This window comes from Mastacembelus armatus, chromosome 16 (assembly GCF_900324485.2).
Source record: "Mastacembelus armatus chromosome 16, fMasArm1.2, whole genome shotgun sequence".
NCBI classification, from domain to species: Eukaryota; Metazoa; Chordata; class Actinopteri; order Synbranchiformes; family Mastacembelidae; genus Mastacembelus; species Mastacembelus armatus.
Genome location: NC_046648.1, coordinates 558,958 through 585,468, shown reverse-complemented (window position 1 = coordinate 585,468; position 26,511 = coordinate 558,958). Strand labels below are relative to the sequence as shown.

Genomic DNA, 26,511 nt, shown 5'->3' with positions numbered 1-26,511 from the left:
CAGGTAATTATTAATCATTAGGCCTCATTATTTAAAAATAATTTTTCCATTTTTCTGGATGGAGCCAGCACATTTCTTTAATAAACCCTTTAAAGTGAGGGATTATTGAGAATTAAAATGACGTACGGGTCTGTACGTATGAAGAAAATGTGTAATGGTCCTTTAAGTGGTCAACCCCCTGTGATTGGCCAACAGCTAGGAAGTGATAGAAACGGGGCGGGTCCAGGGGGCAGGTATTTGGTTGCAGGGGTTTTATTTTGGTGGCCATAGTTTGAACGGAACCAGAACCATGGACGAAGTGACAGGAGCCCAGCTGATTGCCGAGTCTCTGAGCGCTCAGGTAAGACCAGGAGCAGACCGGTGAACCGGACACCTGGACTCACCTTTACCTTACTTAGCCACAACCACGCGGCAAACGCGCGTCAAAGTCCACGCGCGGCGCTGCCAAGTCCAGTAAAGCTGGTTTAGAGGTTTGTGTGTCCCCGCAGAGAGTGGACTACATGTTTGGGATAGTGGGGGTTCCTGTCATCGAGGTGGCCATGGCTGCTCAGGCTGCAGGGATCAGATATGTGGGAATGCGCAACGAGCAGGCGGTAAGACGCTTTTCGTTACTGAGCCAGGCTGTTAAAAACCATTTTGACTCAAAATGCGTCCTGACCCCCCCAACAGGCTTGTTATGCAGCGTCTGTCATTGGATACCTCACCGGCAGGTAAGACTGAACACCCAATGTGAGCGGCTGCTGGGCTGCTTTGTGCCTCACTCACCTTTACCTGTTCCCTGTGGTTAAACGAATCCAGACCAGGTGCCTGTCTGGTGGTGTCTGGACCTGGACTCATCCATGCTCTGGGTGGGATGGCCAACGCCAACATGAATTGCTGGTATGTGTTTACGCCTGGATTTGAAACGTGCCATCAGTTCATAGATGCATCAGAGTCCATGAAGTGTCTGTTTCCATCGTGCAGGCCTGTGGTTGTTATCGGGGGATCCTCAGACCGGAACCAAGAAACAGCAGGAGCCTTTCAGGAGTTTCCTCAGGTAACGCACACCATCTTTTGGCCTGACGCGTGTTGAGGCCTCCCTAAGGTGACGCTGCTTGTATTTACTGTAGGTGGAGGCGTGTCGCCTATACAGCAAGTTCTCTGCCAGACCCAGCAGTCTGGAAGCCATCCCCTCCGTGATCGAGAAGGTGAAGGCTACCTGAGTGAGATATTTGTGCAGTCTGAGCTTATTAACATGTGATTTAAAGTGTTTTTGTGTTTAAATGCTCATAGGCAGTTCGTTCCAGCATGTATGGGCGTCCGGGAGCTTGTTATGTGGACATTGCAGGGGACATGGTCAACGCTACAGTAGACAGGAGCAAAGTCAGGTTGGTCGTCATCTCTGCAGGTTGAAACTATCTGCACAAATCTGTGATTCCAGCTGAGCAGCTGTTCTTTGTCCTGCAGGGTGGTGTCCTGCTGTCCACCTCCACCAGTCGCCTTGGCTGACCACGGCGCGATCACAGAAGCAGTGTCTGTCTTGAAGGCAGCAAAAAGACCCATAGTCATTGTTGGCAAAGGTAACGTCAAAACCAGCAGAGTTGGCCAGAAGCCGACATTTCCTCCATTATGAGTAAATCAGGTGATGATATGTGTGATCCTGCCTGAACAGGAGCAGCACATGGTCGTGCAGAAAATGCTCTAAGAGAGTTTGTGGAAATGGCCGGTTTGCCGTTCCTGCCGACCCCCATGGGGAAAGGGGTGCTGCCCGATGATCACGCCAACTGTGTGGCTGCCGCCCGCTCAAGGTGAGTGTTATGGCAGCACCTCAGCCAAAGAACGTCTGAAGACTTGCACATCATGAAAGATCTTTGAATTATTTTTTAAATTAAATGAATGAAATTAGATTCAACACAAATGAATGTTTGTCTCTCACCTTTGCCTCCCCTCCTGCTCTGTGGTTCTGCTGCCAAGGGCACTTCTCCAGGCAGATGTCGTGCTTCTTCTTGGAGCCAGGCTCAACTGGATTCTGCACTTTGGTCTCCCACCAAGATTTGACCCCGATGTCAAATTCATCCAGGTATGACCAGTTATGATGCTCTACGTTTGTGTAACATCAGTGACAAGTGTATAAATTTGGAATAAATGAGCATAAATGAGCTAAGAGTCTATTTCAGCACATCTCCTGCCCTGTGTCGCCCTGTAGTAACATAACCTCTTTATGCAGGTTGACCTTTGCCCTGAGGAGATGGGGAATAATGTGAGGCCCTGTGTTGCTCTCCTGGGAGACATCAATGCTGTTGTCACTCAGGTACACGCTAACATTTGATTTACTCTCTCTCCTTGTGGTCTCTGTGCTTCTGTCACAATAACCAGCTGTGGGTTAAAGGTCACAGGTGAACAGCTGGAAATTAAATGTTTTTGATTTGTTGTGGTGTTTTTTTTTTCTGCAGCTCCTGGAGTGTGTCCGTAAAGAAGGCTGGAACTATCCCACTGAGACAGAGTGGTGGAGCACACTGAAGGACAAAATCACTGCTAATGCAAAAATATCAAAGGTCAAAGTATGATTTAATGTGAACGCTCACGTGGCCACATTCAGCTGAGCTTTGATGACTTGTTGTTTATGCGGTTTGTTCTGTCTTTTTCCACAGGCGCTTGCTGTGCAGTCAGCGCTGCCCATGAACTACTACACAGTGTTTCACCACGTGTCCCAGCTGCTGCCACGTGACTGCATCATTGTCAGCGAGGGGGCAAACACCATGGACATAGGACGCACCATGTTGAACAACTACCTCCCTCGACACAGGCGAGGCAGGCTGATTGTCTGAAATGTTCACTCATTATGTTTCAAAATAACACATGTATGTTTACACTAAAGCTACTAAATTAAATTTAGCCTCTTTACTGTTGAGCGGTGTGTGTCTAAGTGTGCGCCTTGTAGTAGCCTGTGATCAGGTGGTCAGGTGGTCAGGTGGTCAGCTGGTAATCCTGATGATGGTGCAGGTTGGATGCTGGCACATTTGGAACAATGGGAGTAGGCCTCGGCTTTGCGATAGCGGCGGCTGTTGTGGAGAGGACTGAGAATAAAGGCCGAAGGGTTGTCTGTGTGGAAGGAGACAGCGCCTTCGGATTTTCTGGCATGGAGGTTGAAACCATGTGCAGGTGCGTTTGTCTCCTCCCTTTCTATACAATACACTCGGCTCAGCGTCCTAGTACAACGTGATGCCACATTCTGATTTGTGTCCAGGTATAATCTACCTGTGGTCATCATCGTGGTCAATAATAATGGCATATACAGTGGTGTGGATCCTGGGACGTGGAGAGAAATGGCAAAAATGGGAGATTTGACCTCCATGTGAGTCATACAGTAAATCATCATCGTGTGCTTCATGTAACTGTGTTGTAATGGAAGGTTGCCCTCATTGTTTGCTTTCCAGAGCCCCTCCTGTGAGCCTCCTACCTGAGGCACGCTACGATGAAATCATGACGGCGTTTGGAGGTCGGGGATTCCTGGTGAGGACAGTGGAGGAGCTGCACAGCTCCCTACAGCTTAGCCTCAGTGACTGGGAGAGGCCCAGTCTCCTCAACGTGCTTATTGACCCCTCCTCCGACAGGAAACAGCAGGTAACTGTCAGCCGGCAGGAATATACCGTACGTCTGTAGAGTCGGCACATTCGTTCAGTCGTACACGTCAAAATGAAGGAATCCTGCTGGATTCTTGCTCTATGTTGTTCATCTCAATGGCCTCTGCAGCTGCAATCACAGGCAGGAAATCCTTAGCGTGAGTCCTGTTGGCCCCCTGGTGGTTCAGGATGGCACTGATACTGCACAGGCACTTTTCAGATACTTGAAACATTTCTGTTTTGGTCTCCACTGGTTTTCTTCTGCCTGGCCTGTTGAACCTATTCAAGGTGGTCGGAGCTCTGCCTGGAAAAAGTCAAATGAAACATGGTAATTAGGGCCTCCTTTCAGGAATGCCCAGGTCCCTTGAACTTCAGAGTTGGCATCATAGTACCAAGAAAGTGATTCAGGCATTGGTCATATTCACTGTAAGTCTCGTCTTGCACTACATTTCTCCTTCCTGCCCAGGGTCCTTACAGAACTGACGTGATGACCAAAGGCTGGGGGGGCTGGACACTTGGACTGAGACTGATTCATCTCACCTGGAAGAAGATGGTAGTCACAGCTGTAAAGCCAAGAGCCATTTAAAAAAAAAAAAAAAAAAAAAGCAGGAGCAGTTCGGTTCATGATTAGCACAGAGCTCGGTGTGACCGACGTGTCTCCCTGAACAGGATCCGTACGGTCCCCGTGCTCCGTAGAACTGTTGGATTCCACACCCACACCAGCCTGACCTTTCTATTCCAGGGCCCCCAGGCTTAGAAAGCATGGCCGACATGTTGAAGGTCACGTCGAGGACTGTATCCACGGTTGTGCACTGACTTCTCATCATTGTTTTCCTCTTGGTGGTTATTAATTATTTTTCCTGTTGGGCTGAAAGTTAGATACTAGGTCAAGACAAAACTAGGGATCTGAATTTAGACATGACATGGATTCCAACATCCACGAGGCCTTTTACATGCAGCAGCTTCATGACGTCAGTTGGTCTGATATAAAGTTGTGTCTGTATTTGCAGGAGTTTCCTTGGCTCACACGCTCCAACTTATAGACTCGGAGAGAATCATCGAGGCTTCCTCCTTCACAGGAAACAGACAAATGTACGGCTGCTTTTGATTCTTTGTGATTATTTCCATGAAATAACTGAAATATTTTTAGTGACTTTTTACTAAATACAAGTGTTAAAATTAACAAAAATGACAACTATAAAACATTTTACTTGAACAGTAAAACCATGAATTTTATTTCTTCCTGTCAAGTCAGTTTTTTCTCTCACGTACTGTGAATATTGATTAGTCTGATCATTATTCTAACTGCTCAGTTATTTTATCTATAAAATATAAAACATTTTGAATAAGCTAAACTTTATTAATCCCTGAAGGGAAATTCAAGATCATGTTTGACATGACATGTTATTCTTTATCCATACACGTCCACAAAATGTAATGTTTTTCTGTTATATCTATAATGGACAAAACCTGCAACCAAAGCCTCTTTTAAAAAATGTACTGAAATTATTAATCAAATATATAAATAGTTGGCGATTAATTCTCCATCGATCAGTTTATCAAGTAACAGTTTCAGCTCTACTGCCACGTGATGCGTCTTGTAGCATCGTTAACATGATTAACATACTGGACACGGGTTATTAAAGCTGTCGATCTAACGGATCCGGTGCAACCAAAAATGCTGTGAAGGTGAAGATGCCACTTTATGGTCAACTTGGTGCTGAAGTCCACTTCAGATTTCTTATATTTGCATGTGCATAGAGTCACACCCTTTAGACTTTAGGTGTTTTTTCATTAGATGCACATCATATTATCATGTTCTGTGCTCTTGTGTGTTAAGCCACCTGCACCTTAAGTGTTTTACAGCTCTCACGTCCCCCAAAGAGCCTCCTTAGAAATTCAAGCACTTCATTCTGTTGGCAATAAAACCAATCCATACTGGGCTGAATGTTACGATGACGTGAACTGGGATGCAGATTAAACCACATTAGAAAATGTACAAGTGTATACGGACTCTGAGACGTTTGCTGAACCTATAAAGGTTGTCACGGGATACACAGATGAATGCATACACCTTTGTGCAGAATCCTCTCTGGCAATAAAAGCCCAGTGTAGGTTAGTCTGTGACAAGTCTCTGCGAGAGGAGTGGAAACAACAAAAGGCATCCCCTGCAGTAGTAGAGATCTAATATTGGCACCCGAAGCAGCTGGCTGGCTGTCTCCTGTAATTTTAGAGCACAGTGATGGGGAGGAAAGATTTAATGGGCATTGGTCAATGCACCCTCTTCTGAGGGCGTAGCAGAGCAGAGCGAGCAGAGGGGGAGGACAGCGAGAGAGAAAGGCAGCGTGTGAGGCTGCTGTGGCTCAGAAATCCAAGTCAGGCAACTATCTGGAGCAGCATGACTCTTCTAACACTTGGACTCTGTCTGCCACTGTGGTTCTGTTATGGCCTGGCCCGATCCTCGTTTCTGGACAGCCTTAATTCTTTCCCAGCAGGTAAGAATATTGTGAGCTTAAGCCTCTACGTGTGTGTGTGTGCGTGCGTGTGTGTGCGTGCGTGCTGTGTGCGTGCTGTGCGATACTGTACATACAGTAGAGTATGCACCACTAGTGCTCAGGAGGTCGAGCTGTAGAAACATGGTTGCAAAATGTCCAGCTCTGAGATTCACACTGAGCTCACTGTCTTTGTGAAATACACTCGTTGTTATTTGTCTGTCTGTCATGAAGTCGACTGCAAATGCCTCTATAAATAGCGAAACCAGCTCTAGTCCTACACAGGCACTTCATGTCTGAGTCCAGCCTTAGGAGTTCTGCTGGACGGGTGTCATGATTTGATAGTTTGCACCTGTTTGCCTGTTGCTCATGCTGCTCTCCCGCATGTTCTAACCTCTTTGGTTGTCCAGGCTGTAACTGTATGTGTCGGGTATTTTGTGTCACAATATGCTCGTGCATGTGTTGGGTTAGGGTTAGGGTTAGGTCGGTATTTACATTCAGCTGCGCTGTTGCAGGAGTTAAGGGTGCACATAAACATGACCTCTAGCGACTGGCTTCTAATTTTGACACCCGGTATCATTGCCTGTGTGACTGACCGCATGCACACCTTGCACAGCTCTCAGTTCCCAGGAGCAGCAGGAGAGATTCAACCCATGCTGTTTACTGAGTCCGCCTCCACCCCCACTGTTTCCTCCACCCCCTTCACTTTGGCGCCGCCACACTCATGTGAGTCAAAGTCATGTGACTTTCAATTATGGAATATCTGACTGTTGATACGTCCTTGGGTGACATCCAAACTGGCCCCAGTCTTACTGACCCCTGAATGGGACCGTTAAAACACTTGCAGGAAGAAATGGATTAGCAAGTCCAGGATGAGATTCAGACCTAATGTTCTGTAAGAAAACTTTATCAAGTCAGTAAAACGTCCAAGTGATTTTCGCTTTTCTCCAATTAGCGTTTGTCAAAGGAAAAGTGTATTTTTTAAAATATTTTTTTTATCTATTTTACAGAATGAAGACACTTCATCAAATGGTGCTGAGTCTGAGCCAGGCAATGAGAACAGAGAGTCTAATTGTGGCCAAGGCCCCACTGGGCCTGCTGGGCCACCTGGACCTCAGGTAGGATCAGGACCTTTCCCAAAGATATTGCAGAATCATGAAGGTACTGTTGACCTGACATGATCATCCAGTTTGATTTAGATGTACTGTCGGTATCGCTGAATCACAGACTGTCTGTGTTCCAGGGTTGGGGTCTGCATAGATTTAAGGTGTTAAGAATCCAGCAACATGTTAGCCACATCCCCTTTCCAAATTGAAAGTTCCTGCAGAGCAGGAGATGGGGATTTCTCTGGCCCCTGCAACACACCGGCCCATTAACGCTCTACATTTAGCTGAGACACAAATAGCCTTTTTCCACTGCCTGCCAGTGCACCACACATCATTCTCAGAAACCGTCCGAAGAGCCGTCTGCCTGGAAAGGCATACGGTGTCTCGTAAATTCCAGGGATTACCGACACAAACATGTGTCCCTTTGTTGCTGTACATCGATGATGAAAGTTGTAAAGACATTTTGGCTCAGTCGGTGCCTGTAAACCTCCTGCACTGTTGTCCCGGCATTTCTTCAGTGAGAAGCAGGTCTAACAAATGGCTGCTAATGCTTTTGCTCTGTTTGTCCATCTTAGACTGTTACAGCACCAGCTGGACTGCAGCAGTCCATCAGTAGAGACCCACAAGGCACTTTTTAAATCAATAGTGGGCACTCAGCCTTTAGATAATTGAAACTGCAGCTCTGAACCACCAGATGACTTTGTGCTGGGATGTTGTGGACAATGAAATTAATTTCAATGACTATCTTTGTGATTTATGAGGATCTGTTTTTTTAATGCTCATCAGGGTCCACCTGGATTACCTGGGATAGGAGGGCCTAAAGGAGAAAAGGTAGGATGTTTACTTCCCAGTGCAATGCTCATTATACAAGTCCTGTCATGCATGATGGAGAGAAACTGGCAGACGTGTATTGAATGACTGCTGTCCTTGTCCCCTCCTCCACATTCTGGTATCAGGGAGAAATTGGAAGACCTGGGCAAAAGGTAAGAATCTCCATTAATCACTTCATATTCTCCGCTAAGTGGATTTACTCAAAAATGAGATGCAGTGCCTGTGCCTGCTCTCTGGCTGTAACTCTGCCAGGGCCCGGTTGTGGACATTAAGAAATTATGAGCAAGTACAACCTTGACAGGAGACAGAACACACACATTGACGGGATGCGAGGGATGCAGAGCTGCTGAGATGGGCTGTTTTAATGGCGGGGGGAGTTAACATGCAGTTGGTGTCGTGTCATAGGAGGAGCATGTACTGCCTCCTTTGACTCCTCATGTCGCCCTGCAAACCTCTGTGTTACAAAGGGAGGCTGAGCACACGCAGCTTTTATTATTGAAAACTCAGGACACGCTGTTTGATCAGTGGAGGCAACTTCCTAAATGATCTGTTGCTGTGATGGAGCAGTAAAAGCAGCCTAGTGGGACATTCGCTGGCTGGTGGCCTGACTGAGCAGCTTTGCAGCACTGCGGTGCAATTTAGCTTAGTGCTTCAGCCAGGTCATAAATCATTTTATTTCCCACAAGCACGGGTTCCTGTTCTATATACAGCCCATCATTTAATTAAACAGAGCAAAGTGACAGAGCTCATTAAAGTCATTCTGCCCCTGTATGTGCAGCAGTGTGTCATAAATACTGTAGCAAGCAGAATGTCAGCTTATGCAGCAAATACTGCACTTAGATTTCTATTTTAATAAACAGGCTTAAGAGCCACTGGATCCATAAACTTCTTCTTCTTCAGCTTATTGGTGTATCTCAGACTCTGTGGTAAAATTGGTGTCACCTGTTAGGGTCGGACCGGTCCTCCTGGACTTCCTGGGAAGCAGGGACCAGCTGGATGGCCAGGACCAAGTGGGCCCAAAGTGAGTAAGTCAGACCTCATAACGCAGATGATATGACCTATAAGAGACAACAGGAGACCACTAAGTGCCAGAATGAAGTATGTTTGATTAAAATGGTCAAAAAGAACCTTCTGGATTTGAAGCCCTCTGTCATAATCTCTGCTCTGGGTTGGGGTGATGTTGTGGGACCTCGTATCTGAATGATGGAAGCGTATCCACGTTTTAATCAGAAAAGACAGATTAACACGGGGGCGGAGAAATGAAGCCTCAGTGTGATGATGAGATTCGACTCACTGTCTTCATTTGTCTTATTTCTGATGTTTTTCTCTGTGTCAGGGTGAAAAAGGTGACCCGGGGCTGATGGGTTTGCCTGGACCCAGAGGACCAATTGGGCCAAGGGTATGATCCACATCTGAACTACACCGATGACTCTCACATGATCTCGTCGTTCATTAATTTACCTTAGATATTCTGTGTTTTTGAACTTTGCCTGTAGGGTTTACCTGGGTTTAAAGGGGAAAAGGTGGGTATCACTTTAATAAACAGAATTGACTGTTTACACAGCAAAAGTTACCGAGCAGATTTTCTGTAACGCCGCGTTCTGCTCCATCAGGGCTCTCGAGGGGATCGTGGTGAGACTGGAGTGAAAGGCGACAAGGTGAGCGGCCGTACCAGTGATGCCGTAGCTGTGTGTCATGCATATACACATCTCCATGATTATATCACTATTATGACCATAATACCATCCGATGTCCTGTATCCACAGGGGGCGATGGGTTTCCCAGGGATGCTTGGACAGAAAGTGAGCACCACGTTGGTTTAAACATGTTTCAAAAGTCTGAATGAACTCGGTGTTGAGTTGGTCTGATTTGTTGTGCAGGGAGAAATGGGCCCAAAGGGAGAACCTGGGATCTCAGGAAACAGAGGACCCACTGGCCGACCAGGGAAGAGAGGCAAACAGGTGAGGTGTTCGTGGGCACTGAGGGAGATCTTTATATGTTTGATATATGGATAACAGCTACCACACAAATACATGTATTGATTACTGATTATTGTTCAGATTAGATTATTAGATTGGATCATTTGGTGCTATACAGATAAAACTGAACTGAATGAACCAAAACGTCCCATCACATACATCAGATCTGTGAAACATTATGTGACGTTACGCTTTAAACATGACTGTCCAGTGTTATTTTGATGGTGTTTCAGGGAATAAAAGGTGACCCAGGCAGTGTCGGTCCCATGGGGCCAGCAGGCCCACAGGGACCCCAAGGCCACCCTGGTCCTCCTGGTTCTCCTGCCACAGGTAAGAACTTGTTTGCTGAGAGTGTGTGTGTTGTGTTACGATTGAGAGGACTAGGAAACGTCTTTGTCAGCAAAGAAAAACAAGAGAAAGCAGAGTCCAGACCAGTGTAAGAGGTAACACCGGTCATCTTCTTTAGCACCACAGAAATCTAATCCCCTGAGGTGAAACCAGACGCTCTCCTCATGACATCATGTGACTGAAATGGAAACACAGATGGCGTCCCACAGTTTCACAAATATGTCACCACATAATGAAAGTGACATTTGTCTTCATAAAGTCTGTCTGTGATTTAAACTGGTTGTGTTTGCCTCCTGATTGAGGAATCAAACATACTACATGTACTGTCATTCACTACTTTCATGACTTGCGGTATTTATATCAGCTCCTGTATCGTGTACTCTCAGAAACACGTAGTTTGAGCCGCTGTATTGTGATACTTGGCACTGAGCATGTAACCTGTGGTGACTGGATACTATGTGGTATCTAACAACCACTTTCCTCTCTGCATATGTTCAGGCCTGTACATGGTTGGAGCAAAGGGTGCACGTGGTCCACCTGGGCCTCCTGGAAAGTGCAGCTGTGGCTCCCTCAGTAGCTCTGATCATACTTCCAGAGGAAACTATCCCAAAGTACCAGTGGTGAGGAATGAATCGTGTTGTTGCATGGAAGCTTTAGTAGTTCAGTTCATGAAAACATGACAGGAAATTGCCTGTTTGCCTTTCATTCAGATATTTGTTGTGAGCAGTGAAGAAGAACTGGAGCAGCTTCACATGGACAATGCTCTTGCGTTTCGCAAAGACCAGAGATCTCTCTATTTCAAAGACACCGAGGGCTGGCTGCCCATCCAGGTATCACTGCATGCACCAAAATGTGATTTTAGCTTTTCCTGCACATGGTGTGATGACACTCCTTTTTTTTTTTTCCAAGTTTTTTTTTTTTTTTTAACTCTGTCAAAGACTTTCCCATTCCAGCTGAGCCCGTTCCAGTCCATGGAAAATGCCCCTGACGATGAAGGTTACTGCGGTGATGGGATAGTGCAGATTTCCAGCGGGGAGGAGTGTGATGACAGAAACAGAGTCGTCACTGACGCTTGCGTCAGTAAGTCATCTGTCTGTGTTAGGTGGTTTAGAACACGGCTCTCTGGTTGCCTTTGCTGTTCACATATAACACAACACCATAACCTCAGTTACTTCCACTTATTTCAGAGTGTAAACACGCCTACTGTGGAGACGGATACCGCTATGAGGGAGCGGAGGAGTGCGATGGAAAGGACTTTGGATACCAGACATGTAATTCGTATCTTCCTGGGTGAGCACAGTACACAGCTGGACGTGGACAAAAGTCTATGCTTCATACACAGTGTTTTGTTGACATGTAAGACTTACCTGAGGGTGTTTCCTGTGTTTCCAGCTCATATGGCCACCTTAAGTGCACACCATACTGCGTTATTGACTCCACAAACTGCAAATACTTCACCTGAGGAGGAAGCTCTTCGATGCGGTGGGATCCTCTGTGTCGTTCGCTTCACACACCACAGGAATATTTTCATGCAAAAAAAGGACAATAATGCTCCAAGTGAGAGACTCTGAAGAGGAAGCCAGTGATTCTATAAACTATAAATATGTATTTTCTCTATTTCTGCTGAGACGCCACGTAGCTCCTCGGAGTTACAGAGTCGGTCAACGGAGCCGGAAACCTTCACCCACACATAGGAAACGCACGGGACAAGTGCAAACCATCTTCTCAAGCAGGACTTAGGGCTGACCTCCTCACCACACCCAGTTGGACCAGAATCAGACTCTGGATGCAGCAGTTGCGTGACAGCCATGCAAAGACTCAATTAAGTGCCAGAGGGAGATGTTGCAGAGGAGCCAGGCCTGGGGTGTGTTTATCTTGACCCACTTACTGTTGAGAAAAAGAGGCAGTAGGACACCCGGAGCTGTGGTCTCAGGTCTTCTACTGCAGTGTGAGCGACATGCACAACACTTGCATGAGGCTGGGATTGCTAAGACTATGGCAGCAGCTGTCACTATCCAAGCATGTAACCTATTACGTTTTTTCATTGTTGCCACAACAAGGTTCGTACTGTACACTCTCACTATCACATCAGTCATTTCATTTGTCAAAGTGAAACCAAACGTATGGGAAGATCAATATGTGGTTATGGGATGGAGGTAGAAGTGGATATAGTGCTTGAATTGTGCACGTGTTATATTTTAGTAGGACTGTTACACAAGGAGACCACACTTGAAATCTCCCGGCTCCTGGAACCTTCAGAGGCTGAGTTGACTTCATGAGCTCGTGGTGCTGAACTGAACTGGACGAGGCTTCATCAATTCAGAAACTTCTCAGGAACCAACAAGTAATGTAGCTCCAGGCATCCTCCACTAATCTCTTTGTAAATGAAATGGCAGTGACTGTACCCTGATGCACACAAGCAAAAGCTTTACCGGACCGACAACGTGCAGTCCTGTGCGTTCGATCGAGTTCCTTCCCTGTGCTTTGCTGAGAAACAAAACCTACTGTCTGTGAAGGCTTGACACTGTTATGTTCTTAATTTTCTCACTGCACAGGAAAGGCTGGAATAGTCTGTAGCTGCTAAAGGGGGAGAAACTTCAATTCCAGTCTGTTTTATGGTCATTACTGTATTTACTCTAATACCTCTCTATCCAGTCTTTCTGTCTTACAGCATATACAGCAACAGAGAAACTCAACAGTAAACTTAACGGTGTAGATGTAGTCTGCCGCGTGTTGGGCACCAATGGTGAAGTTTGCCGATATAAGCTGACATGTTCCATAAGCTACTGTACGAGTCGCAGTGCCAAGGGAGACCTTTTCTCAGCCACACGTAGACGTAGTCAGGTGTTACAAAGTGAATCTCCTGTAAAAGCAATCAAAAGATAAAGACTGTTATTAGATTGTGTCCGCATGCTTGTGATACTGTGCTAATGACTTCACCACACATCGTTTTGTAAACCATTGCATTCATCAGCAGAGCAGGCGTCTTAAGAAAGGTCAGTCTTGCTCTGGCCAGAGCAGCGAAGTGCAGTGTGGATGACACGGCTTCTATCATAGTGACGGATGGTGCCACGAAGCTGACGCACCTTTTTGGAAATATGTTGAGTGTTGTGACTGTGGCCTGTGCTGCTGTGATCGATCCTGTACCGTGTATGCACATCAAAACATGCATGTGGTAACGTACTGTAAGGCTTTAAGAAATATATTACTCACTGTGACTGGGATAGTAAAAGTTAATATTGTTTTATTATTCTGATATGATTTATACAGTAGTTGTGATGAATTTTCAAAAGAACCCAAAATAAAAAGAGATTTTAAATCTCTGCCTTCGACGTGCACTTCTAAGGTTGGTGTGGGATTTGTCTGCAGCTTTGCCTCTCGTCTGCTCTGAGCAGGCGGTGACAGTGATTGGCAGCTGTGCAAAAAACAGATAGTGATGAAGATGCTATTGATGTTCTTTCAGAGCTGAGCTCTCAAAGTAGGAAAAAAGAACTGATGTCTGTCAAGCGGAGAAAAACTGCTGTCAGCAGCTCCTGCGAAGTGCTGCGTTAGACGTAACAGGCAACAGACCACAGTGAGCTGTTTTCTCTGACATGCCAATGTTTCTTTTTTCTTAGCTTTAGTCTTCATGAAGCCCTCAAAGCTGAGTGTGCTGGGACATGGGTGGGGACAGGCAACCAGCCAGTGTTGCAGCAGAGATGTTTGAGACCGAATGCGACCGTGTAACTCTATTAGCGTGGCATATTTCTTTTCTAAATCTTATCAGGACAATTTGTCTGCAGAGATGCCCGAGTAATAGCTTACCTTAGTGTATTTCTCCCATCATGTGCATTCCTCGAACCAGGCCAATCAGATTTGTGCCACAGAACAGCACTAAATGTCAGTGGGGATGCATTGAGCAACCCAGGTCTACTGACTCTGTAATGAAAAGATCAGCTGTGCACACAGAAGAAATCCCCAAAGTGAAGTTTTCTGTGTGGGGACAGATCAAATTATCGACTAACACGATATATCCTCAGTATTTTGTAACTGATATTCCCAAAGACATTTAGTTCATTAAGTTAAAGTTGCTCTCACATGTATTGAGTAGATGAAGTGAAATCACACACCTTTTCCAACAAAAGGGGTTATTTTAGTGCAGGTTGGCTGGTGTAGCGTTACAGCCGTGGCAAAGAGCTACGCAAAGGAGGCCACAGGGAGATGAAGCGGGCAGGGACCCAGCTGTCGGCCCCGGCCAAGTGAAAATCCCTGACCCAGAGGGAGGAATTACCGGCATGCAGGGCGCTATGGTTCCAGCCGAGGACGCGACACGGCTGCACATACAAAACACAAAAACATGATTATTTTACCTGTGGCCTTGTATCACATAGGACTGGAATGTATGAAGGTGCCAAGAATATTAGCCATCTTAAGTATTTATTAAGTAAAGATCAAATAGCATCTTATATACACTCATAGAAAAAAAGGTCGATGTTTATTATACAAGAGTATATTTGCAGGATTAACATCAGAACATCTGAAAAAAGGAAATCGGCCTATTCAACATCTGTACACCTGCTGTTACTGTACAAGAGGGTTCAGTGTATGCATACCTGAAAGACAAAACAAACAAAAAATAAAAAATACATTTTTAAAAAATACTACGGGGTACATTGTGGTGAAAAAGCCCTCTGAGAACGTTCTTGCTTTGTCCGAATGGCTCAGTGAATCTAAAGCCAAACTTTCAACTGGCCAGGAGGCGCCTTAACATTCATTATTCAAATATTGTTAAAGTGACCTTATAAAGTCTTAAGTCCAGTACATGGATGAGGAACCTGTAGGACACACCTGCAGAAGGTTACTGTTCATTATCAGTGCAAAGATGAAGGAAGAACAAGGTCTTTGAACTTTCCCTTAGGTTCATAACTGACTTCATCTATACTCAGTTTTCCATTGGCACCTATGTTCCTAAACGCAGAAGACCATGCAGTCAGTAAGCATGCTCTACGGACAGACATGTCAGTACATTCACACACGACACGACCGATCGCCAAGACATTAATATGATTTTTATAACTTAACACATAATAAATAGATTGTGACAAAGCGTAAGACGCGTTGGGTTGTGCAGACACAATACTCAGCATTTGTCAGTACTTTAACAGCTACACTGTATTAGTTCGCTCTAGTGTGTTGGGGTACGGTAGGCAGCGAGGTCAAAGCCATTCATTTTTGGTCCTATGGAAAAGGTTTAGAGCGACAGCTCGTAACATGTTGGTGACTTCAACAAAACAAAATACACCAGGTGCAGGATTTTGATTAACATATCAGGGAAAAAACTAATATTGGCCACAATTTTCACTAAACAACGATCAGTGCAATAAAACAGGTCTACTAAATACACCAAAAAACAGGGTAGTATGTAGTTCGATTACATACATAAGGCATATGTTGGACTTTGTCACAATTTGACATCATTTGTCAAGTTAGTGCTTCATGTTTCAGGTATAACCCTATTTCACAATCCAAGGAAACAGGACAATCTCCATTAAAAACTCTGGATGATCAGTTCAAGGGGAATCACAAATGATCTTCGCACAAAGAGCCAAATAACTTGTGGGTATGTACCTCAAAACATGCATAGTACATTAGAAGCCACAATAAAGAGACATGTGCACCAGAAAGAAAAGTCACTATGAATTATTATTGTTGGAGTCTGTAAAACAGGACTTAATACCCCGATTTCATCAATGATCATCTGACCTGGCAACTACATTTAATCACATCACAATGTCCTCACTGTTCCTGCTCGCTCTGCGCCTTGTGGGATCCCAAAAAGAGACATTAACGCCTCTGACGAGCTAAGAGCCTCTACTGAAAACAGCCCACACTTATACGGGACATGCTCACGTTATTTGTACATTAAGACAGTTTTGGCATCCAGAGCCTTCCTTCAGCAGTTAGGCATTACCCTGCCTCTGCAGTCAGGCCTATCTTGAACTCTACTCATCTCTGTTCCAGGTGTCACACCACCTCATCGGACTCCAGGTTGTACTCTTCATACAGGCTGTCTAAGATGGCCAGCTGTTTCTCCATGGCGGGCAGATACACTTCCAGGTCCCTGTGCATGCCGCTGATGAAGCCGCTCTTCAGCTCGTCTCCTTCTCTCGACACTAAGGCAGCGGTGAAACTCTGATAAGATGGGGCGGCTCTCAGGGCCAACTGAGGGACAAAAAGTGAAAAGGTTAGTCCCACTCCAAGCAGGGATGAACATCAAACACTAACATGAGAGAAAACAGTGGTGTAAGTGAAGAATACCCACAGCAAACACTCCTCGCACAACCCACCCATGGTACTGTCGAAGTGTCTTTCCATAGGCATTATCTGCGTGAAGCGGGACACATCATGAGGACACCGGACAGGGAACATGCATTGAATTTCATGTTTGTATGTATGTATCCAACACTGCTCACTTAGCGCTCCCTGGATGTCTTGCTCCCCCACGTTAACCTCGGACAGAAACTCTTTGAGGAACTTCAGGCCTCGTCTGAGCCACAGCAGGGCCTCGGTGGCCGAGTTGCGCACCTGGGCAACATCTGTCTGGACTTCATGCAGTACAATGGACTGCAAGGTGGGGAACCTGTCAGGCTCTGACATCAGCTTCTGGTTAATTTTCTACAGACAAGACAGAGTGATGTAGTGACCAAATCTGAAACAGATCCAGGTTCTACTCCACTATTAATGTTAATCTGATTTATATTTGACAAACGAATGAGCAAAACTAAGAAACATTATGTCATTTATATAAAACAGCTTTTGAATAATGCAAATATAGTTTTTACAATATTTAGAGAAACCAGTTTGTTGATCAGTAAAACTAATGACTAACAAAAACATCTGCACTTACCTTGATGTTTCCAACAAAATCCATTTTAACTGGTGCAAAGACTGTGGACCCCAGTTTGTCTGAGAAGAAAGAGTCCATGATCATTTCTTTGTTGCTTCCTAAGCAGATTTTCAGTGTGATGAAAATGTGTATGATGCTGTGGTTGGTGCTCAACTGTGTCAGGTCAAATTCACAGGATAAATAGAAATGCATTTTGCTATGATGAATGTTATATTTTGCATCTCGTTTAAGAAATGTTGGTTAATATTAAACAATATTAAGACAATTAAAACTGAAAATTATGGTTCATCTGCAAATATACCAAATAATTCTTGTGTACCAATATGACGCCCTCATCCTATCTCTCCTAAATATAAATAAATATGTGATAAAGCTCTAACAAAGAGGCCTGTTGTGTCTGTGGCCACTTTTCTTTCCTGACAGTTTCCACCAGAAGAAACAAGCATTTCTCCAAACACTGAGCGACCACCTCAACTTTCATCTATGCGCAGTAGGCACAAGAACATGTATGACCTGTTTAGATCTTGTCATGTGATTGACTTTTAAGCTCCAAAGAAAAAATTGAGCCACTGACAGACACAGGTTTGGATGATGAACCCCAGACAGGAAGAGGCCTCCTGGTTAATTACAGTGTGAATGACAGAGCAATCGAAAGGAAAAATAGCAGGAAAATTAGTTGTAGTTTTCCTGGTTAGCTGTGAAGGATGAAATGACTGCAGATGTAGATGGGCATCATGAGAAGGAGGAGCCAAGTGGCAGATTAAAATGAGAAGAGACTGAAAGTGACTGGCCTACCTAATACAGGCACTATTGCATAGCATGAGTCCAAAAACTCTTGTGTAGGGATACCATTGTCGTCGTCCAGTCTTATATCACTAAATCTAAAGAGCAGAACAGATTCAAACAGGAGAATATATTAGATGAGAGTATCCCATTTCAATGTTTATTTGACCAAATCAAAGAGAATAAGAAAAAGGTACAAATGTCAAAGCCAAGCCACACAAATGAGTCACAGTGTCATGCAATTATATGCCTGACGATTCCTGAGGCTATTTGGCTTCTTTCTCCACAGTTCATAGTTTTTGGCCTTTGACCATGTCTAAACATACCAATTTCAAGATGCATATACTGTAACTTCATCCAGCTGTTGAGTACTGGATGAGATACTGATTTCCTTCGTTGTAATAACAGCAGTTATCTCAAAACTTCATTTTACAGAAATGATCATTCACACTAGTCAAATGTTCACTTGCACTCTTTGAGAGCTTAAAAAACAGAGAAAGCAAATTATGATTGAAATACAGAGTGAAAGGCTAACAGAAAAAAAACTTTACCAACCCAAATATCAGATGAGGGCCTCTGTGTGACGTGGTCAAGAGAAAACACACTACTATAAAACATTTATTGTGACATCTCAAAAAGGATTCAGCTCTAATTTAAACAAAATGCTGTTCATTTTGTGCAACATAGTGATACAATAAATATATTTCCACAACCTAATTACCTGTGTATTTTAGTTAAAAGATATAGCACAAGTGCGGTGCTTCAAAGTCTATATGTAGCTTAAATAGTACTTACTTTAACACTGTATATCAGAGAGAAATATCAGACAATAATACAGTAACCTTATACAGTAACTACTGTGCCCTAAAGGATGTGACTTTCCAGAGTAGCATTTTCATACCTGTGACTCATTGTGCTGAAGAAAGTGTCCACCTGCTCTGTGTCTTCAGGCTCTGCTGAATCTCTGGAGGTCTTGTCCTCATGTTGAGCCTCATCGTGCTCTGGGCTGTCGTCGTCTTGGTGCTGCGGCCGGACTGTGTTCAGTTCCTTGTTGTTGCTGCTGCTGCTGTCACACTTTTGACTTTGGCCCATCTTGTGCTTCTGCTCTTGTTTTGTTTCCTTCAGATCTTCAGCCTCGTTCGCCTTACCTCCCTCTGCTGGCTGGTCGTAGTGTTCAGGATCAGACTCATTCTGGGCATTGTGTAGAGCAGAATCAACTCGACCCTTGTCCACTGAGCTGTTAACCTTGGCTGCATCAATATCTGTATGATACAGGAGACAAACAAAGACATTGGAAAATGAACAACCATACAGAATTTGGTTTCCAGTCATAGCAAGTTGGAGGCAAACCTCACAATCAGCCTTAATTCTGTCTTCTGTATGGACCAAACTGTAAGTGTTGCTGCACTGAGCTTCATGGGTTGAAAGTATAACACCGTAAATCTCAGTTGGGTGTGGCAAGGTATTACCGCACTCAGCTGTGACCAAGCCCAACTTCAGCATTGTGCTTTGTGAAATAGTGTACAGCACAGGGTGAGGACAGAGCAACTGTGGGAGAGACTGGTCTTATTTTCTATCAGCAGCAACAGTGTCCCGTGTGTAAAGGCTGTGTCGCTGCTAAGAAAAATGCAATAACGTGACCAGGCATCCATCACTGTCTCCGGACTAAAAAGCAATAATCCATCCACATCAATTATGATGATGTACACACAACAAACAGGTCCCTTGTGTGTTGTGGTCTTTCCTTTATGGAACGGAGCAATGGTTCCTGTTTCAGGGAATTGTATGTAAAGTGAGTGGCTGAGACACCTGACTTACCCAATTTGGAAGGATGGTGTTCCGGTCTAACAGGTTCATCTGGCCCCTCTATCACAGAGACAAGGTTCAAGCTCTGGTTGTCATGTACAATAGTTTCTCCTGAGGTTTCAGCCAAATCTCTCAATCTGAAAAAAAATTGACAACACCCTATATCCAAAATTGGCAATGAAATTCTTTTGGGCCTGTCTAATTAGCAATCTTATCCAGCTACAAATAAAAACAACATAACTTAGCAGCAGAATATCAACCAAGTGTGTTTAAGGGAAGCCTCTGCCGAGAGCTACTGTGGATATTTACGTGACAGTAACCCCAGGGTAGATGAGGACATGTTGTACATCAAAACAACATAATTACACAGTTACGAAAACACAACCTACTTTTCTCCAAGGTTCTGACTTAAATGGTTGACTGGCTTGATCTGGTGAAAACAAAAGACATAAGATTACACATATTTACTTTTGAGAACTATCCAAGTCTGGTTATACTAGACTGTGAGTACATCGGAGAGAGAAACGTACCTTCTGGGGTTTGATGGCTGCAACTGGAGGTGATCCTGGTGGACTCTGCGTTGCCATATCTGTACTGAAAGTACGATTGGCTATCTGCATGCATTCCTCTAGAGTTTTAAGGAAAGTGGTGCATGTAGACTTCACCATATTTCTGGTGTCTATACCCGTCTGAAAAATTGCACACAAGCACTTTAGCTAACTCTGAATCCCAACATTGCTCTGTCCATACAGGTAAATATGTTGTTTGCTAACAATATGCTAACAAATCCACTCAGATGGTTAAAGGAAAGCACACGGTGAATTGCTGTTTTGCTACTAAATACACAAAAAGACAGCTTCTCTCATTTCATCCCGTACCCTTACCTCCACTGCCTCTCCCAGCTCATCGCTCTCCTTGATCTTGTTGACTTGTTGGAGAAGAAGGTCACAGTACAATCTGAGCTCTGACATCTTAGTTTTCAGCGCCTCTGTGTTCTCCTGGAGCTCTGGAGTAGTTACAGCAAATGAGCCAACGTTTAGAGAAACATTGCACAGCAACTTGCAGCTATAGTGGAATCTGTACAACAGCCTGTCTGGAGCTTTTGGCCTCCAAATACCTTTTTCTCTCTTTGTTCGGTTGTCTGTAAGGCAAGCTTTGGCTGTTCCCAGCGCCACCAGCCATTTCTGCCTCTCTGCTGCATTGATGGCTCTCAGGTAAAAGTGCTGCTCTCCTGGTATGGTCAGGTCAACCCGAGTGGAGTCAGAGGAATGAACTAGTAACACAGGGACACATGCTGGTCAGGACTCTCTCACACACACACTCTCACACAATCACACACACTCTCTCTCACACACACACACACTCTGTCACACACACACACACACACACAAACTCACATACACTCTCTCACAAACACACACACACACACTCACACAGACACACTGACAGACACACACTCACACACTCTCTCTCTCACTCTCTGTCACACACACACACTCTCACACTCGCTCTCGCTCTCACACACACTCTGTCACACACACTCTGTCACACACACTCTGTCACACACACACACACACACACAAACTCACATACACTCTCTCAAACACACACACTGTCACACACACACACGCACACACTGACACACTGTCACACACACACTCTGTCTCACTCACACACACACTCTGTCACACACACACACACACACAAACTCACATACACTCTCTCACAAACACACACACACACACTCACACAGACACACACTGACAGACACACACTCACACACTCTCTCTCTCACTCTCTGTCACACACACACAGTCACACACACACACTCTCACACTCGCTCTCGCTCTCACACACGCTCACACACACACTGTCACACACACTGTCACACACACACACACATACACACAAACTCACATACACTCTCTCAAACACACACACTGTCACACACACACACGCACACACTGACACACTGTCACACACACACACGCACACACTGACACACTGTCACACACACACACACTCTGTCTCACTCACACACACACTCTGTCACACACACACACACACACACTCTGTCTCACTCACACACACACACACTCTGTCTCACTCACACACACACACTCTGTCTCACTCACACACACACACTCTGTCTCACTCACACACACACACACTCTGTCTCACACACACACACACACTCTGTCTCACACACACACACACACTCTGTCTCACACACACACACACACACTCTGTCTCACACACACTGTCACTCACACACACACACACTCTGTCTCACACACACACACACACTCTGTCACTCACACACACACAGACACTGTCTCACTCACACACACTGTCTCACACACTGTCTCACTCACACACACTGTCTCACACACTGTCTCACACACACACACACACACACACTGTCACTCACACACACACACACACTCTGTCTCACTCACACACACTGTCTCACACACTCTGTCTCACACACACACACACTCTGTCTCACTCACACACACACACACTCTGTCTCACTCACACACACACACTCTCTGTCTCACTCACACACACTGTCTCACACACACTCTGTCACTCACACACACACAGACACTCTGTCTCACTCACACACACTGTCTCACTCACACACACACACTGTCTCACACACACACACACTCTGTCTCACACACACACACACTCTGTCTCACACACACACACACTCTCTGTCTCACACACACTCTGTCTCACACACACACACACTCTCTGTCTCACACACACACACACTCTCTGTCTCACACACACACACACTCTCTGTCTCACACACACACACACTCTCTGTCTCACACACACACACTCTGTCACTCACACACACACAGACACACACGCTCTGTCTCACACACACACACACACACACACACACACTCACAGACAAAGTGAGACATACCAACCTTGGATTTCACAAACGGAAATTTTAATGCTGCCCTTGCAGCCCTTCCAGGCATCCTCCTGAGAGTCATAGTAGGACAAAGTCCCTCCATCGAGCACAAACCAGCGAGGCTGCCAACCTGACAAACACAGTTTAGATCATGAGCCTCATAACGAATCTGCGTCCTGACGACGTTAATTTAGGCTAAAGTCCGTGAGGAACAGCTGTATCCCAAACTTGGAAAGAGTTAACCTGACGTTATGTTAGCAACAACTAACCAGCCGAGTCGAATTACAGCAACAGATGACAGGAGCTGCCTAAACCAGCTACTCGTTAAGATTCCCTACACATGGTTAAGTCGTTGGACAGCTAGTTAAGTTAGCTCCTCTAGAATTAAGCTGCCACAGCTGAAGGCAGACGGCAGCTAGCGTTAGCTTGCTGTGACGCCGTGGTGCTAGCTAGCTAGCCGCCGTAACGCGAGCGGCGTAGACACGTCCATGAATCTTACCGCTAATGTAGTTGGTCCACTTGTACAGCATTCCCTCCATCCTTCAGCTAAGTGTCTTCGCCGCTCATTACTTGTTTAGCCTAACAAGCTACGATGCCCAGCTGATTGCAGCGACTCCACCGGCGCCAGAGTGAGCTTCGTGGAGTAACGTCCCCTGATTTACATCCGCCTACGTAAATAAAAGTGCGTAAACTTTTTCATGAATTCAGCTCTAGGCGCTCACGAGAGACGCTAATGACGTCCCTCCCACATACGTCAGAGGGATTTAAGTACAGAGGGGTGCGGATTATAAAGATTGACATATGAATTAACCAATCAAATGAGAAATGTGGCTTTGGGGCGGGGCTTATGAATGAATTTATCCAATTAGAGAAGGAGGAGGGCGGACAGCTGAAACAGTAGCTGCCACGTCGTTAGCGTTTCTTCCATGCATTTGTTTTAGGTGCAGTGTTTAAATGAGCTTTTCATAAATGCTGTGCGAAGTGAGCTGTTGTCTGTCGACATGATCCTCTTTGCGATTTGTTCGATCTTCCCCTCGCTGCTTGTGCTCGCCATTGGAAGGAAGCTGCCTGAGCCAGAAGTGAAAATTGAAGTTAAACATAAACCCTTCATGTGTTACCGCAAATCAAAATATGGAGACATGCTTCTTGTTCATTATGAGGGCTTCTTGGAGAGCAATGGCACCATGTTTCATTCCAGGTAACTTTTATCTGTTAACCTTTATCTTCCTGTACAGTTTTTCCTCAGTGCTGGAATGTCATTAAGTTAAGGTAACTTGTTGTTGCAGCAGTACATAGACCAGCTCCTTCCGGTTTTGGCCCTCAACACATGGATATTGTTCTTACACACATAGTGTTGGATCATCACTGGACATACAGTCCTGTGCACAGGTTTTATGCACTTCCCATGGTGTCTGGCTGATCCCAGATCCCAGGTTCATTGTGCAGGACAACAGGCCCATAAAGAACCCATTACAGTCCATGAAGAACTATTTTCAGCGGCAATAAGAACCAAGAGTCCTGCAGCAGATGGTCTGACCCCCCACTGAGCCCTGATCTGGGCAGTGTGGAAGGAAACACTGCCCAGTTACTGGGATGCTGCTGGTTTAAAATGGAGAGAGCTGCAGATTCTGATTAGATTTAGGTTTTGGTTCCTTTTCCCTTTGGATGAAGTTAACTGATAAATAAAACACAATTTATTTCATTTATACTAAAAGAAACCAAAACGTTTGCACCTTAGTGTATTTCTGATATCAGTTCTCTGCTTACTAGACTTTTCTTTCTCAAAGAAAACTGTTGCATCTCTGTGACTCTTGGCAGCCGCGAGCACGGGGATAAGAATCCAGTATGGTTCACTCTTGGGATCCGCGAAGTGATTAAGGGTTGGGATAAGGGTCTACAGAACATGTGCACAGGAGAGCGCAGGAAGCTGACTGTCCCTGCATCACTGGCATATGGCAAGGAAGGAAAAGGTAGGCTGCGGAGACATGGACTGTTTCTGTACCACCAAGGATATTTTCTGTTCCATCAAAATTCTCCTTTCCTGGTGAGTTTCATGGTAACATGTATTTGTTTACAGGCAAGATCCCACCAAGCAGTACCCTAGTTTTTGACATTGAGCTCATGGAGATCCGAAATGGTCCCAGGTCACATGAGTCTTTCCGGAATATGGATCTCAATGACGACTGGAAGCTCTCCAAACAAGAGGTGTTTTTTTTTTTTTTTTTTTTTTTAACACTACTTTTTAAGTTTTAGACCCTGAAGGCATGTTTTGGTGTTTTTCTGTAAAATCTGTTATTTTTCTCTCTGCACTTCAGGTGAAGGAGTTCCTGAAGAAGGAATTTGAGAAACATGGATACTCACCCAATGACACAAATCATGAAGTGATGGTAGATGACATCTTCAAGAATGAGGATGAAGATAAAGATGGTTTTATATCTGTGAGGGAATTCACCTACCAACACGATGAGCTCTAAAGGACGTATTTTGAACCGATGAATCGTGAAACAGTCACTGAGATGCTTTATTTGAACTAAGACCAAGGGCTTCTTTTGTTTTTGGTTTTTTTTTTAACACTGCATTTGAGCTGTATGGCCTTTGGTTTGTATGGTTTCCGTTCTACATGCACTGATAATGTCACCACAGATGTATTTAGGCTGCAGTATTGATCTTTTTCATTTCATAAAATAAATGTTTTTTATAAACAAGAACAATTCATGTGCTGAAAACTGAACATGTGAATGCTCTGACAACTGGGGTGATGCCATAGCGGATATATATCTTTTCTGGTAATGCCTTCACCAGTCACTAGGGGGCACTGGTGTCCTTTTGTATTCTAGTCAAGAACTCTAATCCCCCAAAACAGCAAAAATGTACCACAAGTGACCCAGTCTACAAGTTTCGAGGTGGCATAATGTTTATAGCACATAGACTGTCAAAGTTTTAGCATGACATGCTTAAAGTGTTCACTCCATTACATATGTATGAAAATAGCACTAAAGGAAGTTGGTGTTGTTGGCTGCTCATTATTTTAGTAACTCAGTTAACTTAACTTATAGCCAATAAATAAAGAAAGGTGTGAAAAACACACAGGTAATATTGTCAGGGACCACTAACAGATTTCAGAGTGACGACCATTAAAGCAGGAATCTGGTGGGGACACTGTGGCACAACTATATCTGCTCTTACAAACAAACTGCAGGTCATGGGATACCTGGCAAAACTGACGAGCACACCCCCAGGTGAGTGTGACAGTGATATGGCCAGACAGAGACTGAGTAAGAGATATGGCATGCAGTGTGGCCTTTTTGGCAAGGGCCTGACAATACTTGTCAAAAGATGAAAAAGGTTGTGAGCTACACGCTGTACCTGATTTACTGCACTTCAGATTAAAGCCAATCATCACTAGCAATGACCAGAGTCTTTATTCCGACTGAAACACTTCAGACATCTCCCTGTGGTAAAATCATGTAGAATTTCAGAGAAGAAAACATTTTGAAAAACTGTAATAGGTTACACATTATGTTTTAACTGACCTTTACATCCTTTAAAAATCATCATTTGATAAATTACATTTTAATTGCAACTGTCATAAAAATACTTTTTGAAAAATGGATTTGTAGAAAGGACTCGATCGTGGAAACATGCTCGGTAGAGTCTTGGTATGGTTGTTAACTTCCATGGCACTATGTAGTGAAGTGAATGGCATCTGCCGCGGCACCGAGCGATGCTACTGGCATCAAAAAAAT

General features: G+C 44.7%; 4 protein-coding genes across 9 annotated transcripts; 3 read left to right on the top strand and 1 right to left on the bottom strand.

The window, feature by feature from the left end:
- The first annotated feature begins 214 nt into the window (after nt 1-214).
- hacl1 (2-hydroxyacyl-CoA lyase 1) lies at nt 215-4,838 on the top strand. The gene is made up of 17 exons (XM_026293251.1): nt 215-340; nt 489-593; nt 670-710; nt 799-879; nt 964-1,036; nt 1,110-1,187; nt 1,273-1,367; nt 1,447-1,559; nt 1,652-1,787; nt 1,954-2,059; nt 2,207-2,290; nt 2,433-2,534; nt 2,631-2,785; nt 2,983-3,141; nt 3,227-3,334; nt 3,417-3,603; nt 4,613-4,838. Exons 1-17 carry the CDS (start codon nt 290-292, stop codon nt 4,643-4,645), a joined length of 1,707 nt encoding a protein of 568 aa, XP_026149036.1. The 5' UTR covers nt 215-289; the 3' UTR covers nt 4,646-4,838.
- Nucleotides 4,839-4,947: 109 nt separating this feature from the next.
- Nucleotides 4,948-14,195, top strand: colq (collagen-like tail subunit (single strand of homotrimer) of asymmetric acetylcholinesterase). 4 transcript variants are annotated; one of them, XM_026293253.2, is made up of 17 exons: nt 4,948-6,097; nt 6,711-6,820; nt 7,105-7,212; nt 7,987-8,031; nt 8,157-8,183; nt 8,981-9,052; nt 9,368-9,430; nt 9,528-9,554; nt 9,645-9,689; nt 9,798-9,833; nt 9,912-9,992; nt 10,244-10,340; nt 10,857-10,978; nt 11,069-11,188; nt 11,312-11,438; nt 11,546-11,648; nt 11,751-14,195. In XM_026293253.2, exons 1-17 carry the CDS (start codon nt 6,001-6,003, stop codon nt 11,818-11,820), a joined length of 1,350 nt encoding a protein of 449 aa, XP_026149038.1. In that variant the 5' UTR covers nt 4,948-6,000; the 3' UTR covers nt 11,821-14,195. The 4 variants fall into 4 exon arrangements, with proteins under 4 accessions (XP_026149038.1, XP_026149037.1, XP_026149039.1 ...); XM_026293252.2 differs by having other exon boundaries at nt 11,297-11,438; XM_026293254.2 differs by lacking the exon at nt 6,711-6,820 and having other exon boundaries at nt 11,297-11,438.
- Nucleotides 14,196-14,755: 560 nt separating this feature from the next.
- plekha8 (pleckstrin homology domain containing, family A (phosphoinositide binding specific) member 8) lies at nt 14,756-23,304 on the bottom strand. Of its 2 annotated transcripts, none has more exons than XM_026293249.1 (13): nt 23,265-23,304; nt 22,779-22,895; nt 20,951-21,106; nt 20,718-20,839; nt 20,364-20,522; nt 20,223-20,263; nt 19,846-19,970; nt 18,929-19,289; nt 18,040-18,125; nt 17,245-17,303; nt 16,811-17,012; nt 16,660-16,721; nt 14,756-16,559 (listed from the first exon to the last, which is right to left on the bottom strand). In XM_026293249.1, exons 1-13 carry the CDS (start codon nt 23,302-23,304, stop codon nt 16,362-16,364), a joined length of 1,728 nt encoding a protein of 575 aa, XP_026149034.1. In that variant the 3' UTR covers nt 14,756-16,361. The 2 variants fall into 2 exon arrangements, with proteins under 2 accessions (XP_026149034.1, XP_026149035.1); XM_026293250.2 differs by having other exon boundaries at nt 16,478-16,559; nt 16,685-16,721.
- A 343-nt stretch (nt 23,305-23,647) lies between these two features.
- Nucleotides 23,648-26,135, top strand: fkbp14 (FKBP prolyl isomerase 14). Of its 2 annotated transcripts, none has more exons than XM_026293600.2 (4): nt 23,648-23,963; nt 24,584-24,735; nt 24,843-24,970; nt 25,081-26,128. In XM_026293600.2, exons 1-4 carry the CDS (start codon nt 23,767-23,769, stop codon nt 25,237-25,239), a joined length of 636 nt encoding a protein of 211 aa, XP_026149385.1. In that variant the 5' UTR covers nt 23,648-23,766; the 3' UTR covers nt 25,240-26,128. The 2 variants fall into 2 exon arrangements, with proteins under 2 accessions (XP_026149385.1, XP_026149386.1); XM_026293601.2 differs by having other exon boundaries at nt 23,853-23,963; nt 24,553-24,735; nt 25,081-26,135.
- The last annotated feature ends 376 nt before the right edge of the window (nt 26,136-26,511 follow it).

Coding starts and splice junctions, on each gene's coding strand:
- plekha8 (XM_026293249.1), bottom strand. CDS start 23,304: ATGGAGGGAATGCTGTACAAGTGGACCAACTACATTAGCG. Junction 17,304..18,039: donor TGCAATAGTGCCTGTATTAG/GTAGGCCAGTCA, acceptor CTTTCTTCTCAG/ACAAACTGGGGTCCACAGTC. Junction 16,722..16,810: donor AGACATCCAGGGAGCGCTAA/GTGAGCAGTGTT, acceptor CGCTTCACGCAG/ATAATGCCTATGGAAAGACA.
- fkbp14 (XM_026293600.2), top strand. CDS start 23,767: ATGATCCTCTTTGCGATTTGTTCGATCTTCCCCTCGCTGCTTGTGCTC. Junction 23,964..24,583: donor GGCACCATGTTTCATTCCAG/GTAACTTTTATC, acceptor GACTCTTGGCAG/CCGCGAGCACGGGGATAAGA. Junction 24,971..25,080: donor GGAAGCTCTCCAAACAAGAG/GTGTTTTTTTTT, acceptor TCTGCACTTCAG/GTGAAGGAGTTCCTGAAGAA.
- hacl1 (XM_026293251.1), top strand. CDS start 290: ATGGACGAAGTGACAGGAGCCCAGCTGATTGCCGAGTCTCTGAGCGCT. Junction 2,786..2,982: donor AACTACCTCCCTCGACACAG/GCGAGGCAGGCT, acceptor ATGATGGTGCAG/GTTGGATGCTGGCACATTTG. Junction 3,142..3,226: donor GAGGTTGAAACCATGTGCAG/GTGCGTTTGTCT, acceptor ATTTGTGTCCAG/GTATAATCTACCTGTGGTCA.
- colq (XM_026293252.2), top strand. CDS start 6,001: ATGACTCTTCTAACACTTGGACTCTGTCTGCCACTGTGGTTCTGTTAT. Junction 6,098..6,710: donor CCTTAATTCTTTCCCAGCAG/GTAAGAATATTG, acceptor CACCTTGCACAG/CTCTCAGTTCCCAGGAGCAG. Junction 9,555..9,644: donor CTGGGTTTAAAGGGGAAAAG/GTGGGTATCACT, acceptor CTGCTCCATCAG/GGCTCTCGAGGGGATCGTGG.